At 54.6% G+C, this 17,329-nt stretch overlaps 1 protein-coding gene across 17 annotated transcripts in view; it reads left to right on the top strand.

The window, feature by feature from the left end:
• Positions 1-17,329, top strand: part of LOC104144548 (protein CEPU-1) — a 352,423-nt gene that overhangs the window by 308,884 nt on the left and 26,210 nt on the right. For all 17 annotated transcript variants that reach the window (XM_068916630.1, XM_068916624.1, XM_068916621.1 and 14 more), the window contains one exon: positions 14,905-15,030. In XM_068916630.1, the coding sequence (XP_068772731.1) occupies positions 14,905-15,030 (126 nt within the window). The remainder of the gene's footprint in view (positions 1-14,904; positions 15,031-17,329) is intronic.

Genomic DNA, 17,329 nt, shown 5'->3' with positions numbered 1-17,329 from the left:
GGTGGGGTCTCTGCGAGAGCAGTGCCTAGGCAGGGGTTGCAGTAAGGAAGAGATTTTTTTTTTTAAACCCCCTGCCCGTTTGATTCCCTCCCAGCCAGCCCGGCTCACCTTGGGGGATAACCTCTGGCAGGCGTGGTGGTCCTGAGCGTTTCCCGGGCCCTTCTCAAATTCGGCAGGGCCGCATCTGTCCTGTTGAGCATGTCTTTCGCCACCGGGAAGTCTCCCTTGGAGGGGCTCCACGCCAGGGAAGGGCTGCGGGGTTTGGCTGTGCCGCGCGTGGTGGGACTCGTGCCGGCCGGCGAGGACGAGCCGGGGCCCCGGTCCCCGCTGTGCACCCCAGTCTATTTGCACCCTGGGGCTTTCGCTGGCTCGCTCTGCCAAAATTGCCGCGCTCGGGAGCAGCGCTGGCTGCCGGGGAGGAGCCGCAGGTGGCGATGCCTTTAACTAGACGGCTGCCCGGCAAACTAAACTCACCTCTTAAAACGCAGCTCTCAGGTGTGTTTTCTGCATTTCTCTTAGCCTGCAAATCCCCAGCGAAACCGGGAGATAGAGTTGGCCTGAGCTTCCGCCAAAGCCGGAGGGATCCGAGCGGCTGGAAAGCTGCCTGTAACTGGCTCGGGAAGCTCCCGGGCCGGGCGAGAGCGGGACGCGCGGCCGCCGGCGAGCCCACGATAGTCAAGGTGGATTGCGCTGACCTCGGCGCCTGGGCTCCGCTCGCCTCCCCTTCCCTATCGGCGAGCCGCACGCGGCGAGCCCGCGCCAGGGCCCAGCGCTGCCAGCAGCCAGGCGTCTGAACGTGCTTCCCGAGCCAAGATAACCGCGCGGCCAAAAGGGAGGAGGGGAAAGCAGCGTGGCAGCCCTGGCACGTTCGGGGAGGACGAGGCAGAGGGAAGCTTGCAAACGGCCTTCGGGTACCTTATCCGAACGGGACGCGCTGGGCAGCGCGGCGTCTGCGCCTGGCAGCCCGCGCGCTGAGCGGCGCTTCCAAACCAGGCTCCCAGCGGTAGGGAAAGAGGCCGAGCGCGAACCAGACGTGAAGGCAATGCTGGAGATACAGGAGAGGCCAAGGGAACAGCTGCCGTGGCGGCGGCGCTGCCCGGCTCCCGGCGAAGCGCCCCGGCTCGCTTCGGCCCCGGGGCGCGGGAAGAGCTGCGGCGGCGGCGCGCGAGCGAGCTCGAGGACGGGCCGCGTCGGGGTAGCTGGACCTGCGGGAGGGCGGGCTGGGGTGGGGGGAACGCGACCTTTTCTGCTCTGGCTTTGGTTTGGATTTGAAAGAAAAAGATTTCGAAAAGGAGAAAGGGAAGAAAAAAACGGGGAGCAGAGAGCAACAACGCAAAGACGTGCAGAAAGGGCATGCACGTGTCATTTCTGAAACCCGAAATATTTCTAGTTTGGGTTTTTTCTGGTGTGGTTGCTTGCTCGCTCGCTCGCCGGAGAAGCTGGAAGGCTGCGGGTGGCGCGACCTCTCCTTATGGCGTGGCATTTCTCGTGAGCAGCAGTTTTGGGGTGAATCCCTGGGAACGGCTGTGAAGCACGGCAGGGCCGGGGGCAGGCAGGACCCTCGCAAAGCCTGGCTGCTCTGCGTGAGCCCAGGCGCACGTTTTTCGTTGCTCGTCCCATCTAGCCGCTACTAGAGATGACCGGAAGATTTTTGGCTGTGGTTGCTTTGCTTTGCCTCCATAGCTTTTAGCGTAGAGCTGGAGCCAGGCCCTGCAGGATGCAGACCCCGTCTCAGCTCGCGGTCCCGCGTGAGCGGAGCCGAGCAGGTCTCCGTCCGCACACGTGCACGGAGCAAGCCTCCTCGCAGCAAAATGGCCCTGTGATTTGCACCCGGGACTGTCCTTGCCCTGACGGGCCTCGAGACAGGGGTCAACAGAGATATCTTCTGTGTGGTTTGCCCTCCGTATAATCCCTCTGCCGTGCAGCAAGCCTGAGAGCTTCAGCCTTTGATCCTCCTCTTCTTTTGCAAACGCTTCTCTCCGCTTGCAGAATTAATTTTTTCTTTCTGTCTTTCTTTCTTTTTTTTTTTTTTTTTTTTGCAGTGTTTTCCTTCCCTATCGTTTCTTTATGGCCAAGTCTGTCTGAAATATTATTTTTTTTTGCTCCTTCAGCAGCAGGGCTATATAATTGATGGCCCCGCCAAGCTTTCGGAGCTGCACATTAAACCCTTCCTGCCTTGGCTCCGACCGGAGTTCATTACTTTCTGAAAAGCTTGGTGTCTGTTTGTGCTCAGATTATTGTTGTTGTGGCGAAGGGAGGCTATTGTCAGCGGAGAGAGAGGAGGAGGAGCTGCTGAATTTGGCCAGGACTGCTTTGTAATCAAATGCTACTCTCTTTAGCAATTTTTCTACTGTAAAAGGGCTCTTTCCGTGAAACGGGAACAGAGGCGTGCTGGGCAGCCGGGTTTGAACCCCGCCGGGAGGGCGGTCCGCCTCTCCCTAGCTTCGTTTTGGGCTCCGCTCCCCAAGCGCTAGGGATGAAGGTTGTGCTCTGCAGAGTCCCATGACGCAGTGCGCTTTCCCAAATGTCCCCGGGGCTGGAAGTCACCATCGGGGGGGACAGGTGTTTTTTGCATTATGCAAATTTCTGTCTGCATCTTTTCTCTTCTGGTAAGATAAAGCTGAAGTTTTGCTTGCTTGTACCCTACCGCGCTGCTGCTTCTGGCTCCCCTTCCACCCCAGTGGTCTTTCAGCACTTAAAACAGCAAGGCTGAGGCGATTACAAGGATCGGAGATGCAGTGACACTTCCCTGCCAACAAGTAATTGATTTATTAAAGACATTACAATGCGTTCATGGTTCAGCGTAAGGGTTTCCTTTGAACTCGCTCTGAAATCCGGAGGGATTCTGCCTGCCGGCGAGTACCGCGGGCAGGAGAAATCTGTGCCCCCGCGGGGCGCTCCCCCCCACGCACCGCCGCTGCAATTTCGTTTCCCTTTGACGGGCGCAAGTAAATATCACAGCGCGACAACTCCAGCCCAGTGACCGGTGTGATCCAATTTAATAGCGTTTAAAAATTCAAAGTGATTGTTAGCCAAATGGAAACGTTAGGATTTCATACCCAGCCTGCCTTGAGGAGGGAAGGAAGAGTGAGGGAGGGCCAGGGGGGATGTAGACAAATGGACTAGATAAAAAATAATGGAAAGTAACTTAATTAAAGCGGGCCAAGCCAAGTTAAAAACAGTAATGATTTGGAATCGGAGAATCACGGGTTTTAGAAGTGAAGGGGAAAGAGGAAGGAAGGAAAAAGAAAGTCTGCATAAGCAGGCTCCCAAATGATTAAACGGGAGGAGGGGGAATAAGAAGGGAGGGGGAAAACCGTTCCTTCCGTGGCAAGCACGAGCACATGGGGAATAGATGGTGCCGTTGCTAAGGGTGGGCACTGGAAAGACAAATAGGAAAATTAAAAGATGCACTGAGGGAGACTAACTCCCTGAGGTTCTTTTAGCTTTCTCAAAGGCGCGAGGGTGGCCAAGAAGAAAGCTCGAGGGTTTCATTTAGGAGAAATGGGGAACGAAGGAGCAATCCTCATGGAAAACGAGAACAACCCCTGTGTGCTAGAAGCGAGCTGATAGCCCTGCCTTTCGGCAGCATCGCTCCCGCGTTTTCGTCTGCTTTTAACTTTGTCAAAATTTGCATGTTTGGGTTGAAACTTTGTAATGAGATTTTGATGCCTGCTCTGGGTATGCAGAGACCGTGCTGCGGATATCTTTGCTAGCTGATACGCGTTCCCGCGCCACCCTTGTCGCGTGCAGCCCCGCGGGAAGAGCTGTCCCCACGGTGGACGAGGCCAGAGGAGGGAGGGGGCGGCGCGTCTGGCAGATCCTGCCTCCGGTTTGTGCCCCGGGAGGCACGCAGCCAGGGTGGCAAGCGCTGCAGAAGGAGAAGGTGTGCTGTGCGGCTACGGCGACGGGGGTTTCTGTCCCGTGCGGCTAATTCAGTAGTCCGCGTTCCCCAGGCGCGTGGCCTGAGAGCCTCGCGGACTGGTTGGTACAGGGGCCAAGCCCTCGCAACTCGAGTCCGTGCAAGCCGGGCTTTTCAATAGCTTAGCTAAGAGTTTAGTGTCCTCAGCTGAGGAAGGAACAGACGGGGGAGGCTTTGGGAAGTTTGGCCTGCCTCAGCAGAAGTGATGGATGGGTTAGCAAGTCGCTTGCTAAGAGGCATGTTCCCAGAGGGACAGGAAGAGCGGCAGCATCTGGAGGCATAAATCACCTCACCTGCGGTTCATTTTTGAACTGCTGGGCCTTACCGACCTCCTGGTTTATAAGCAGGCGACGAAAGGGTCTGGACATGAGTAGCAGTGTTGGCCCAGAGACCTGCTCATCAGAGAATAATAGGGCCATGCTCCGTGCCTGATCCGTTTATTTTTCACCAGAGTCAAAGGAGATGAGGGGAAGAAACCCAATCAGATGTATAAAGCTAGAGTATGAGAAGATGCATGGAATCGGTGGAGCTCAGCTTGCAAGGGACTCGGAAGGCAGGGGACGGATGGGAGGCAGGCAGACCATGAGGCTGCTGCTGCTGGGCCCTCGGGAGGTGCCAGGGCAATAGTCGCACCTCCTGCCCGGCAATGGGCAGGCCTGGGAACTCGCTGCCTTCCTCAAATGGTCTGCAAAGATGAATGGGAATAGAAAACTGAGGGCACGCTGTCATCACGCGGTGGGTGCGAGGTAGTCTCGGACGGTGACCATTTGAAATGACAGCGAGAAGCGCAGGGATCTCAGCTGAGTCCTTGTTTGGGGGTGCCGAGGCAGAAGGGGGAAAAAAGTCCTGTCTCAGACAAGAGGTGTATTTTGTAGAGCTCACCAGACAGTGGGGATGAGGTGAAAATACAGCCAGATGAAAAGAGACCGTTAAACCTCAGCTAATGGTGTTAGTTCCCAGGCAAACGTAGGACTTGTTAAACTCAGCAGAAGTCCTCTCTCTGCTGGGGAGCCTGCCTGGGAGAATGAATCTCTGCAGCCATTGCTCGGCAATGCTGCTGTCCTGCAAACTGGGGAAACGGCAGCAAGCTGAGCCGGAGCCAGGGAAGGGGGAAGGGAAGGGGCTGCTCGGGGGCAAGCACTAAAGGAAATGGCTCCCATTCCCCCAGGGCAAAGTCAGGGCAAGCCTGTGCCCAGGATTTGCTGTAAATAAGATATCAGCACTTCATTTGGGTGAGGTGCAGCTACACGGGCAGCTGGGAAGCATCTGATATCAGGTATTTGCAGGCCTCCCAGATAACAGCCACGGCGCAGGGGGGGATCTGTGCACGCAGCAGTCTCCAGCTGAGAGAGACGATGGTACCAAACTTATTGGCTGCACACAAAGTGATTCCTCTACCTTTCTTCTTGTCTGATAGACTCCCCAGCGTTAATAGAAATCGCACGAGGGTGCATTCCCTCACTAGGACCGAAGACGGCACAGAAAGCTGCCCTGTTTTCGAAGTGTGGCTCCTCGCCCCGCGTTGCTTCTGCAGTTCCTTGGCGAGGGGGAGCGAAGGCTGCAGAAATTCAGCGCAGAGCGCAGGGAGGCCAGTCCTCTGTTCTCAACCGAGAGCTTAAAACCATCGTTTGGCTTTTAGGGTAAATGAGGGATTTAACGACACAGTACCGCTCCGGTCTACCGTTCCACGGAGAGCGTGCGGGGAGCGCGGATGCATTTGTTGGGGGGAGAAGGGTGTAGTGTGAACTACCGCGAGTCCCTCCAGCACCCTGCAAAGTACTTTAGTCTTGCTGTGCTTAGACCTGTCAGGGATCGGGTTGTGCCCTAACCCTCCCCTAAAATGCGAAAGGGACACAACTAGAGGAGCTAGGTAGACGGGTTGACCCAGAAGATATAGGCTGCAACTGGAATTCAATCAAATCTTTGCACTTTCGCTTGGTTCCACATTACAGTCGTGAAACTCGCTGTTTTTTGAGGTAAAACCATGAGTGGACTGGAGTCCGTTCCCGTGTTTCCGGGAAGTCAGCTCATCCTCCTGCAATCCTGGCATGAGCTCCCATGCTTTCCCTGGGCATGTTCTGTGCAGCTCCTAGAATTAGATTAGTGTCAGTGTGGAAAGAGTAATCATAAACACTTGTTTTGTGCTTGAGTCGGGGGAGAGGCAACACAAGAGAGAGCGAAGATAAGAACAACTATGCAAGAGCAGTGTGTTTTTAATGGAAAGGAGATTTATTTTTTCCTGTGTGTTTTTAAGCCTCTAGATGCACCATAAAAAAAAGGAAAAAGCACACGCGAACAACCTCTCTGCCTGCAATGGCCAAAATGTAATTTAAAGAGCATCGTTTTAACTAATATGCCGCTTCAGAGACACCTGCCCTATATTCATTGGAGATGCTGGCTGCGTTAGAGTGTCTGAGTTATCTCTGGAAAGGCGACTTGAGCTCCTTTGTTCACGTGGGCCGAGCGATGTGGCGTGGTGCCGGGGCAGCGTGCTTGGCCCTCCGCCCGTTCATAATTCCCGGAGGACAGAGCGCGCCGCGGCAGAGCGTGGAGAGCTCCTGCTCTCCTGGAGCGGGGCTGCGGCGAGTGGGTTGCTGAGCGGCTGGCTGGTCATGAGACCTGGGGGGAGAACTGGTGCTGCCTGTGTGGCTGGCAGGGTCCCTTGCCCTCTCTGGCTGTTTTGAGCTGAGTTTTTGTGCAGTTTTTACCAGAACGGTGTGTGCTGATGGACCGGATGGCTTAAGTGGGGCTCTGGGTGCGATGGCCGCTGTGACAGCTTTGTCCGTGCCCTGGCCTGTCTGGCCCTTGGCTGTAGGACTAGCGGGACTGCTAGAAATGAGCCTCTTGAGTAATCCCCTGAGAGGGGAGGGATCTTTGGAGATTGCTGGTAGTGCAGTAGAGCATGAGGAAGAGGAATATCATATGAACTTGCTGCTCGTTGATCCGTGAGACTCCAAATTGATTGAGAAGTGTTACTTACGGGCGCATCCACTCAGGATGTGTGGCCTAAACTAGATGTGTGCGTCTCAATATTCATGAGCCATAGCTACACACAGGATGGATGAGGCTCCTAGGACAAGCGTTGCCAAGCTGAAGTCTTTCCACCTACAGGTGGTTCCCACGACGGCAGCTTCTGGCTACCTCGTAAGCTCTTGTGACATTGTCTTCGTAATAAGCCTGGGAGGGAGGGAAACGCTTGTCCTTCTCATTGTATAGGTGAAGAGCTGAGACCCAAAAAGATTTAGTGTTTTGCCCGGGACTACCTCCTGGGGAGTCTGTGGCGGAGCAGGGGATGGTCTAGCACTATAAGCCTCGAGCCGTCCATCTCTGCAGCATATTGACAGCGGCACTGGGGCTTTTCCAACCAAAAAAACCTAAGTTCCTCCAGTGCAAATCATGATCTCCTCCCTTGATGTGGCCCAGTGGCGGAGAAGGTCGGATGTCCTTCTGCATCCATCGTGAGATGGCGCTGCAGGAGCTAGTCCCAGAAAGCCCTGAGATCCCAACGGTCTCGCTTCTGTCGGGAGAGAGAGGAAGAGGGAGCGTAGGGAGGAGTGGGAGGAAAGACGGGAAGAGGAGAGTTATTGTCAAATCCCTAGCTTGCCCTTTCTGATCTGAAGTTCACTTGTAATATTTTTCTTGACTCCGGTTGCTAATGCGTTTTGTTCTCCAGAGTGTGCGTGGCCCGACTTCCTGCGCAGCCTTTAATTAGTTTCTGGATGATGACATCTCCGCTGAGAATCATCTAGTCGTGTCCCTCCGATCTCGGGGGGCGATAAAGGAATCTAATAAAGACGTGCAGCATTTCTAGGTGATGGGTTTGACAAGCTTTGTATTAGCAAGTAGTCGTGTTCAAACTTTCTCATAAGCGCTCAACACTTTTCGGCTCGTCCCCGTGCCGTGCCTTTTCCCGGGGGGATTAACAGAGCCTCCAGCAGCGCTGAGGCCTTCAGGATGAGAGGGGCACAGCTGGGGGGAAGCATCCCCAGTGATCCCGGAGGGGGGCCAGACACCGTCGTTCCTGGTTTGACTGTCAGCGTGGTTGCCTTGGAGGTAGCTGAGAAAAAGGCTCCTTAACGCTTTCGTGCTAGGATGAGAGGTGTCAGCATAGCTGGCAAGATGATGCAAGCGCCTTAAGCTTTCTAGATCCTTGAATTTTCTGCCTCTGACAAGGTGTTGCTTGCCTTGCCCAGGGAGTCAGGAGCGAAACTCAGGAGTGGAAACCAAAGTTAGGTCCTTGATTCCTGCAGCATATGCGGAACTGAAAAGGAGATCTGTCGTGACAGGGAGCTGATCTGCGGAACAGTCTTTTTTTTGGCTGTGTTTCTTCATGGTTATAGATCACCATCATTGGACTCGTTTTAGAGAAGGAAATGAAGTCCAGAGCAGTGCCGTGACTTCCTGCGGGTGTTGTAATCTGAAAGCAGAATTCAGGTCTCCCAGACCTTATTGATCCCGTCCGCTCTGTAAAGCTGTCTCTTAGTAGTCACGTCAAGCAAACTCTTCCTTTATTCCCCAGAGATGTGGGGCTTGGTTTCAGTTGTTTTCTCCTGTTGTGGAGGACATGGATGGAAAAGAGCGTGGATACCTTCGTAGCCTTGAAAGCAGGGGGCCAAAAGCTAACCAAGCAGCAGCCCGACTCCTTAGTATCTTGGGAACCTGGGCCAAGATTTGGTGATGGAGGCCTGTCGGGAAGGGAGAAGAAGGCCTGTGTGCTTTGGAGCTGACTCTCCTTTCGTGCCATGTTTATTCCGGCATATCCCCTGTTGACTACGGTAGGAGTGTCACTGATTTATGCTGTCATAAGTGGAATCAGATTGGGCTCCCTTTTGCACTGAGCTATAAAGTTTGTCTGCAGAAGCCCTGCTGCTTATGCGGTGAATTATATCAGCGCTCACAAATATTTTACTAATGAATGACTGGAAATGTCTTTTTGCCTCCTCCCTCTCTGAATTATTACAATGCCCTGCCATATAACCTGCTGCAGAGACGTGCGTACAAAATTTTGTGTCCTCCAAGCTCAGGAGCGCGTTGCTGCAATAGGAAGCGTTATCAGCTTTGGAAATCGTTTAGACACATCTCGGTGCCGTATGACACATCTCGTTATGCCATACTTTAAAACGAGCAATTGCCGTTAGTTATTTATTAATTGCTTATTAAGGCCATTACGTGTGTCCTTTTCGTTCCCAGGCTTCTTTCTTCATCCCTTTGGCTGCCTTCAGGTTTACGCCGAGGGCGCTTGGTCCCTAGGCGATGCTGAGTTGAACTTGGCGCGCGTGCGGAGAAGAGGGTAATTGTCTAAAGCCAGGGCAGGAGCAGCCCCAGGGGGTAGGAGCTGAATCCCGAGGCGTGAGCTCACTTGTAAGAAGTTGTAAGCCTTCTGGAGACGAGCGTTGTGCTTGCCTGCGTGACCGAGCAATATCGCTGGATGCGTTTTCCCTTGCTCACAGCCATGTAACCCCATGGATTTCCTCTGAGCAGCTCCTGAGCTGTGTTGATAGGCTGGAAGGATGAAGCCCTCGCTGCTTTTTTCCTTAGTTATGGTTGTGTTGGAGTAGCATAAACTGATTTTAGAAGCCCATTATAATACAACTATAATTGAAGGAGCAGGTCTCAAGTTATTCTGTGCTTTCCTTAAAAACCAGAGCAAAATCAAACACAAAAGCGAGCGAAGGCACAGTGGAGGTGGCTGGTGCTGCGGCAACAAACGTGCAAGATCTGTGTTTTCCCGGAACTTGTCTGATACTCGGAGATGAAGCAAACTGATGTGCACGCGACCTGGAGGAGTCGAGCGGGAATCCGAGGCAGGGCCTTTCGTGTCTGGTCCCTGCCCCGTGCCCGGCCCTGGCTGACCTTGGTGAAGTCTCCCTCCGCAGAGGGCTGCAAGGTCCGTCGTGGGGATGAGCGGGCTCGGCCGCCTCGTACCGCCGCCGCGAGCAGGCCTGGGGCGCGCAGCACGCCTCGCAGAAGTAAGACCCGTGGTTGCAGTGCCCTGTAGAACATGGAGATGTCTTGTGGGTGACAACTGTTAAGAGAGCGTTATTAGACGCAGGAACTATGCTGAGGCGATGTTCAGGAAGCTGCCAGCGCACTTCATAGACTGCCTGCAGAATGCCAGTGTGCGTCTCCCCCCTTTTCTTTCTTCGAGGAGCTTTATAGTTGTTCTTTGTTGTTGCCTTTGATCTGGAGCAGATGTTGCTCATGCTGGAAGATGGAGGTTTGCATGTTTTATGAGGGGGAAGCAACATGATACTAGGCTGACAGGGACAGCCTGTCTCGCTTGCGGGCTGCCGTGTGGACCGCCGGTCCTGGATAGCGCAAGGTGCTTTCCTGGGGGCTCTTTGGAGCAGTTTGTTGTCGGTAATGCTGGAGCCTTCATCTAGCCCACCGCACAGCGGCTACAGGCTGTCGCAAAACCTGTTCTGCCCGACTCCGACACGAGAAACGATTTGCAGGCTTAGAGAGGGCATGCATGTGTTTCTGTGGCGCTTGCTTGGCTCTCGCACACGTCCTTGAGCGCGTCTGGAACGCGTGCTCTCTCAGCCCGGCCTTGCCCAGGCACGGGTAGGGAGGCGCTGGTATCCCCGTGTGCAGCCTGGAGACGCAGAGAGGCTACGGCCTGGTCTGCAGAAGGGCAGTTCTTTCTTGCAAGCGCACTCTCCTTCCCCAACCCCGTGCGTGACTGGAGTGTCCTCTTCTCTCCTGTGCCATGGAGCTCTTCCACTGTGGGAAGAGTGGAGCTCTTCCACCATGGGCCCGACCTAAGGCGTGCTCTGTGCCACCGCTCCTATGAAACGTGCCAGCCCGGAAAGTGAGCTGTCTCTTAAATCAAGAGCGCAGGCATATGGTCACACGGTTGTCCCATTCATCGATGGCTGGTGAGGCTGGTCAGAAGTTTTCTTCCCATAACTCTGGCAGCAAAGCCGCCCCAGGTCCACACTCCCCTAGTGTTTGCGGGCCTCCTTGCATCTCACCTAAAGCATGACTGAAGTCTGGGGTGGGACGGAGCTGAGCTCCTGCGTGGCTCTGCTCGCTCCCTGCTGTTCGGAGGGAGTTGGCCGCTCCAGGGAGAGCTGGGCAGCCGGGCTGGGAGGTGCGGCAGGAGAAGTGAGCGACCGCCAAATGTCAGGGAAAGGTGTGGTGTGACCAGCCTGGCCCTCGCACTCCTCAGGCGGGGAAGATGGATGGGGAGATAATGATGATAGGAGCTGGTGTGGCTAAAACGAGGAGGCAGAGCTGGAGATGTTTATGCAAATAGGGAAGAGCTATAAAAACAGGCTGGAGGAGTAATCAGGGAAGGCATCAGTCACCCAGCTAATGCCCCGGAGTGGCTGTCGTCTGAAAGGCAGCACGGGAAGTGTGAGGAGCGCCGTGGTGGGGCTCTGCTGTGGCGTGGGCAGCGTGCACGTGCCCGAGGAGCGCGCGCCTCTGCACCGAGAGCTGCGTGCAGCGCCGCGCTCAGCTGCCGTGGTGTAACCCTGCACGGGGCGCCGCGGGTGCGTTTTGCACAGCGGTGAGGGCCGCGGCGGTGGCTCGTGGGGCAGAGCTCGGAGCTGAGAGCGTCGCAGGCCTGCAGCGTGAGGGTGCGCGTGGCAGGAGACGGGGAATAGGTCTGCGTGGGCAAGAGCGTACGCTAGGATCCGTAAAGAGGTACGGCGCCTGATTGAAACCCGAGACCACGTAACACGCCGCAAGGTTTGGTTAAATAGTTCTGTCCCGGGGACTGCGTGGGGGCGAGTGAATGCCACGTCTGGACAAACCCAGGGCATGCCCTGGGCACCTGCGGAGGGCTGAGATGGTTCAGAACAGTGCAGAGACCTTTCCCGACGACATGGCCGCGGGAAAAAAAAAGAAAAGAAGAAGAAAAAATCAGATCGATAAAACACCAGCCCATCTCTGGGGAAATCTGCACTGTGTCACTGGAGCAGCTTGGCCGACACTGCCGTGTTTAATCACTTTTGAGCAAGAGAGATGCTGAACACAAAAGGACTGCCCGCAAGGAGAGCGTTCCCGCCTGGGAAGCCTGCATTTATTTAGCTTTATTTATTTATTCATTCCCATTGGGGCACAGCTCCATCTGCGCCCTGCGTTCAGCGTAAGAAATTTTTCCTCTGCCCCGTCGCCGCAGAGCTGCCAACCGCTGGATAAAGCATTTTAATGCAGATGGGATGGGAGCACTGTTGACTGTTCAGTCGTATTGAATATATATTTGCGATCCCTTATTTATTAAGGTTTTTCTCCCTAGCGTAGTAAAAGCCCTATAATATACCTGTTAAGTCTCGAGAAAGGCATTTTAAATAGTTCGTGTGCTTAATTATTCAAACATTTAATTAGCATACAATAACTGTCGTGTTAAATCCTGCCAGCGCGCGCTTAATTTAAGGGCTAGCTAAAGACTTCTCTCACGTTGTCGCTCTCGTTTACTTCCCAGCCGTTCCAGCCTCCCCTCTGCCTCTTCTCATCTCGTGTGGGCTGGAGTAAATTGCTCGAGACCAACAGTCTCTTCCCGAGCGTGTCCCGAGATTACCCAGGCAGGCTGGGCCTTTTGCCCGCGGGCGCTCAAGTTGCTTACGCGCTTTTCAGGCGGAAATGCAAAACCTCCCGTCGCCGGGCCAAGAAAAACCCAATCAACTCTCCTCCCCTGCCCGGTCGGAACAAAATTAAAACCTCCACGGGAACGGCAGCGCTGGGGTGTTGCTGAGGAGGAGGATGTAACGCTCACGCTTCAGGAGAAGTGGCAATCAGAGTTGTATTCACTTCAGTCATGTTTTAAAATGTGCCCCGCTCATTTGGTTACAAATTTTTGTTCGTCTCGCCCGTGTTGATGCAAATCCTTTTATGTTATAACAGTCATAATGCAAAGTCTTCACACCTGAATTTACTTTTTAAGTCTCGGCGAGCTCTGCAAAACAAGCTAAGTTTGCATGACACGGATTCATTAATTAAAAACCTCACGGAGTTCCGCTTTGAATTAGGGCGTGTTGCGCCGAAGGTGATAGATGGTCTTCTAGTTTTGTCGGGACACGCAGCTCTCGCTTCTTCCCGGGCGATTTGGGGCAATTCATTCCGTTCGTCTCCTTCCACCTCTGTAAAACAGCAACGGTGATGCTTCCTTGGCCCTTTTAGTTATCGAGAGCGCCGGCATCTTTTCAAAGGTGCGCGCGCGTTTCTGGCGTAGCGATCCTGATCTTCCCAGGGACGCAGCGGGGCAGTTGTAGCGCAGTCGTAACTAGTTGGGTCTCCTCCGCGCTTCTGTGGGCAGAGCGCCTCTCAGCACCGTGCGGGCTGTTAGTCCCAAGAGGCGCGTGCCGTCCCCTTACGCTGGGCTTAATGATGCTGATGCATATTAATAGAAGCATAATTCCTTCGGTGTCGTCTTTGTGCCCTACGCTGTCCTGTCCCAGAGCCCCTGCCGTTCTGGGGATGTCTGATCCGCGGTCGTCCTCTGGTGCGTGATTAGCAGATTAGCTGTTGCGCCCAAAGCAGCAAAAAAATGAACTCCCAGAAGCCCTTCAAAACAGAGAATAATTCATTACCCACCTTGATTTCCACTTAAAACGTACTTTAACTACACTTCCAACTACAAACCCTAAATCACCCTCATGTTCACAAAAAATCCATCATTTTTTATTTTATTGCACGGCGCTGGCATGACATAATCCCTTCCAGAGCGTCTTGGAGTGCTTTACGGATCAATAAATTACTTACCTGCACAGCAGAGGCAATGCGGGCAAGGCCATTGCAGTCATTGTGCGCTCAGCCGAGCCCCTGGCAGGGCTTGCGTGCGTGCCAGCTAGTCCCGCTGCCCGCGACTGGAGGGGCAGGCGAGGAAGGGGTGCTTGGCAGAGTGGGGTGCGAGTCAAGAATAAGAGCGGTCGGAATGGCGTAGACCGTGCCGGGTCCTGGCGTGGGCTAGAGCCTCATACGGGTCGCTGAACGGTAGAGGGAGCAGGCGCCTTTGCAAGGGAATTGTAACTATCCTGCAGAGCGCCGCAGCAGGGTGCGAATCCTCTCCCTTGGCTCTTGAGAATGGCCTGAAAAAACCTAACCGAGGAAGGTGATGGTCGTTATTATGTTCTGCAGGTGCAGGCTGATAGCAGCGGCCGATCGTTTTTGTCGTGCAGCCCTGCCGTCCTGTCTGAGCTGGTACAAATCCCAGCCCTCCCCGCCAGCCGCATCACGGCCTCCGCTCGCGCAGCGGCGGGAACCGAGAGCTCCCCATGTGCTCTCGGTCCCTTCCCTCTCCTCAGACTCCCTTATCTTTGATGTGCGTGTCCCCCGTCTTGTTCTGGACGTGGGGGTCGGCCAGCCATCCTTTTTTTCTCAGCCAGCCCTGGACATTCGTGATGGCAGCTCCAACGCAGCCCGATGGCTTTCGTCCCAACTGAATTGCCCTTCCCCGGCAGAGTAGTAGATCTTAAAGACTCCGAGGCAGGCTTGTCGTCTTCGGTGCCAGCTCCTCGCAGTGCCCTCTTGGTGGTCACGTCGGGCTCTGTAGGCATGGCGTAGAGCCTGCGCATCTGCAGAAAGAGCTGCAGGCCACACGCGTGCTTTGCGTGATTGTGTTGCACCGGCCCCGGTTGTTTTGCTTGGGAGATTTTAGAAGGGACGGTGTTTTCCCACCAGGAGGTAGCTCTGCTGGAAAGGGGTTGTCTTGGGTTGGGAGGACAGGGTGAGTAGTGGAAGCGGAAGTGGAAGTGGAGGGAGAAGTACCGTCTCTCACATCATAGATGCGCTGCCGGAGGATCTGTCTGGAGCCTCTCTAAAACGACTGACTTCCCTGTGCATGCGACTTCTTCCCGCTTCAGCCCTGTCTCCTTCCCCTGCGTTTTACTGCCAAGTCAGATGAGAGGGGTGGGCCTACTGCTGACTTGGCAGAGATAGAAGGATGAGAGAGAGTCATCCTCCTCCACCCACGCTTTGAAAGTTCGGTCACATCAGACCTGGTTGCATTTTCACTTCCCTCTCTGTGTTCGTTACAGTGTCTCCGAAAATTACCGAGATCTCTTCTGATATCTCCATCAACGAAGGTGGCAACGTCAGCCTCACCTGTATAGCCACGGGCAGGCCAGATCCGACGATCACCTGGAGACACATCTCACCCAAAGGTAAGGGAGCCAAATGTCAGCAGAAACGTTACGGGAAGGGCCGAGTGCCGTTTGTGAGCAGCTGGGGAAGTATCTGTGGCTGGTTCACCTGGCGTTTCAGTCTGTAAAGTCAAGGGAGTAGGCACTAAAAAAAGGTGACTTCAGGCAGGACTGTGGTTGTGGATTATTTGCACCTCCGCCTGATGGTCTGGGAGAGGAGATTTCTGCCTGTCCCGTGACGAAACCCTGTTTGTGCCAACTAACTGCTTATACTGTGTATCCGGAAGAGGAGGTAGAGCTGAGAAAGCAGAATACAGTTTTGTTTATGTGGAGAGCTGGCAGTAGGTGGCGAGTTTGGGGCTGGGTTTGGGCTTCATCGGGGATCGAATATGCCATGTGGAGGCATGAGGGTGTTGTGTCCGCTGGAGCCGCCGTTGCTGTTATTTGTGTATCGGACCTCTACCGAGAGCCAGGTTCAGGGCGATTGGAAAAGTTGTCTTGGAATGTCTCATGTTGCTTCAAAGAGGGACTGGGAATTGCCGTGCGAATCAACCAGAGAAGGTGCTAAGCGTGTGGCTTTAATCGGTACCTCTTGTTAACTGGTAAGCAAAACCTGCGCAGACCTGCGTAGGTGTGACTGCGACTGCTGGGAAGTGCATTTGCAAATCCTTTCCCAGCCGTTTTCCTGCGGTTTTGAGTTTTGCTGTCCCGTTGGTCCCGGATCGCTGCGCGGTTCTCACGGATGAGCTGAGATCTGGGCCTTTGGACATCCAGCCGAAGGGCAGCGCTAGGCCTGGGCGCGATCCTCTGCTCGACACGTTGCTCGTCTCCCATCCTGCAGACGACCCGCCGAGCGAAGTGCTTCTGTTCGACCTCATGCATTTTTTTCCCCCTGAGGTCTTACCGGTTTGCACTGCTGTCCCAGACGACAGCCTCAGGCGCCGCTCGGGACCCCCAGGCTGGGCTGCCTGGCAGCCGAAGGGGAAGAGGCAACGGCAGCGGTGATGGACGGCACCCTGTCTGCTCTCTTTACGCAGCTGCCTGATGATCACTGTGGTGTCTTAGCGCTGCTCCATTGACTTTTCCTATCTGTCTGCTTTGTAGCAAACTAGCAGGCCAAATCCATCGCTCTCCATAGGCCAGGCAGAGAGCGCAAGCTGAGACAGCGGCGTCTCGGCCTGTTCCTTTGACGCGCACCTCTGAAGTGACCGTGCCCCTGTGCACGTGTTGCCCTGTCGGCCGTAGGTGGTCTTGCCTCCGAGAGGGAGGCCTTTGGTCGGTCTCTGTGCGCGGACGAGTGATGGAGTGCAGGGCACAGAGCTGCGTGCTCCTCTCCAGCCCTGAGGGTCAGGGAACGGGGCTGAAGTTGCTGTCGCTCTGTCTGTCACCATCAGGCAGCATTTATGATTGATTGGCTCCCACTTTTAAGTCTTTTTTTTTTTCTTTCTCCTCTTCCCCTTGTCTACCCTAACTGTGTCTTTTTGTCCTGCCCGAGCTCCTCGCCGTCTCTTTTTCAGATGCTTCTCGCTTTGCCCGCGGGCCCTCCTCTCCTTCCCGCATCGCTTTTTGTTCCCCCGGGACGCTTCTCTCTTACTCCCGTGCCCTTCGCTGTGTTCTCCTGCGTGCCGTCCATCCTCTCCTAACCAGACTTCTTGCTTATGATATTTTTGTCTTTCAGAGACAGACTTTTCCTTTTCCCCGTGTTTGCTGCCATCCGGCAGGTTTCTTTCCCCAGGGAATCTTTACCTGCGCTTGAACCAGATGTTTCCATTTTACTTAGGTCTTAGCTGCTATGGAAACTGAGGATGCACCAAGAGAGGAAGAGCGGGCTAATCAGAAATTACCTGTGGTGCTATGTAGTTTGCAGCAGCAGCTCTTACCTGATTTTGGCCATGATTAGGCATTCTGCTTTCAAAACTCAAATAGAACAAATCTTCGTGCAGATTTACTTCAATCTGGCCTCCTGCTGGTGGAGGGTGCTGAGCCCAGAGGTGGCCCGAGACAACTTCGCCACCCGCCTATGTGTGTACCCAACTCCTCTGTTTCTCTCTCTGGGTCCGCCACAGCCACCAGAGGGGACGTCTAGTTGTCAGCTATGCGTTCAGCGTCCGTATGAGACGTGAGGAGTCGAAGCATTTGGGACTGAATTAAGAGCCAGGGCTAGGTGCACAGAGGTGCTGTGGCAGGGGCCGAGACGGTAACCCTGCCCCGCTGGGATGGACTATGATAGGAAGAGCCAAGACGCCCTCTAGCAACTGGGGAACCGCAGCTAAGTGTTGGCCCCACCTCATGGCCAGACCTAGTTCTAGGTCTGCCTCGC

This window comes from Struthio camelus, chromosome 22 (genome assembly GCF_040807025.1).
Source record: "Struthio camelus isolate bStrCam1 chromosome 22, bStrCam1.hap1, whole genome shotgun sequence".
Classification (NCBI taxonomy): domain Eukaryota; kingdom Metazoa; phylum Chordata; class Aves; order Struthioniformes; family Struthionidae; genus Struthio; species Struthio camelus.
The sequence above is the reverse complement of the archived record's forward strand: the minus strand, read 5'-3'. Positions and strand labels throughout refer to the sequence as shown.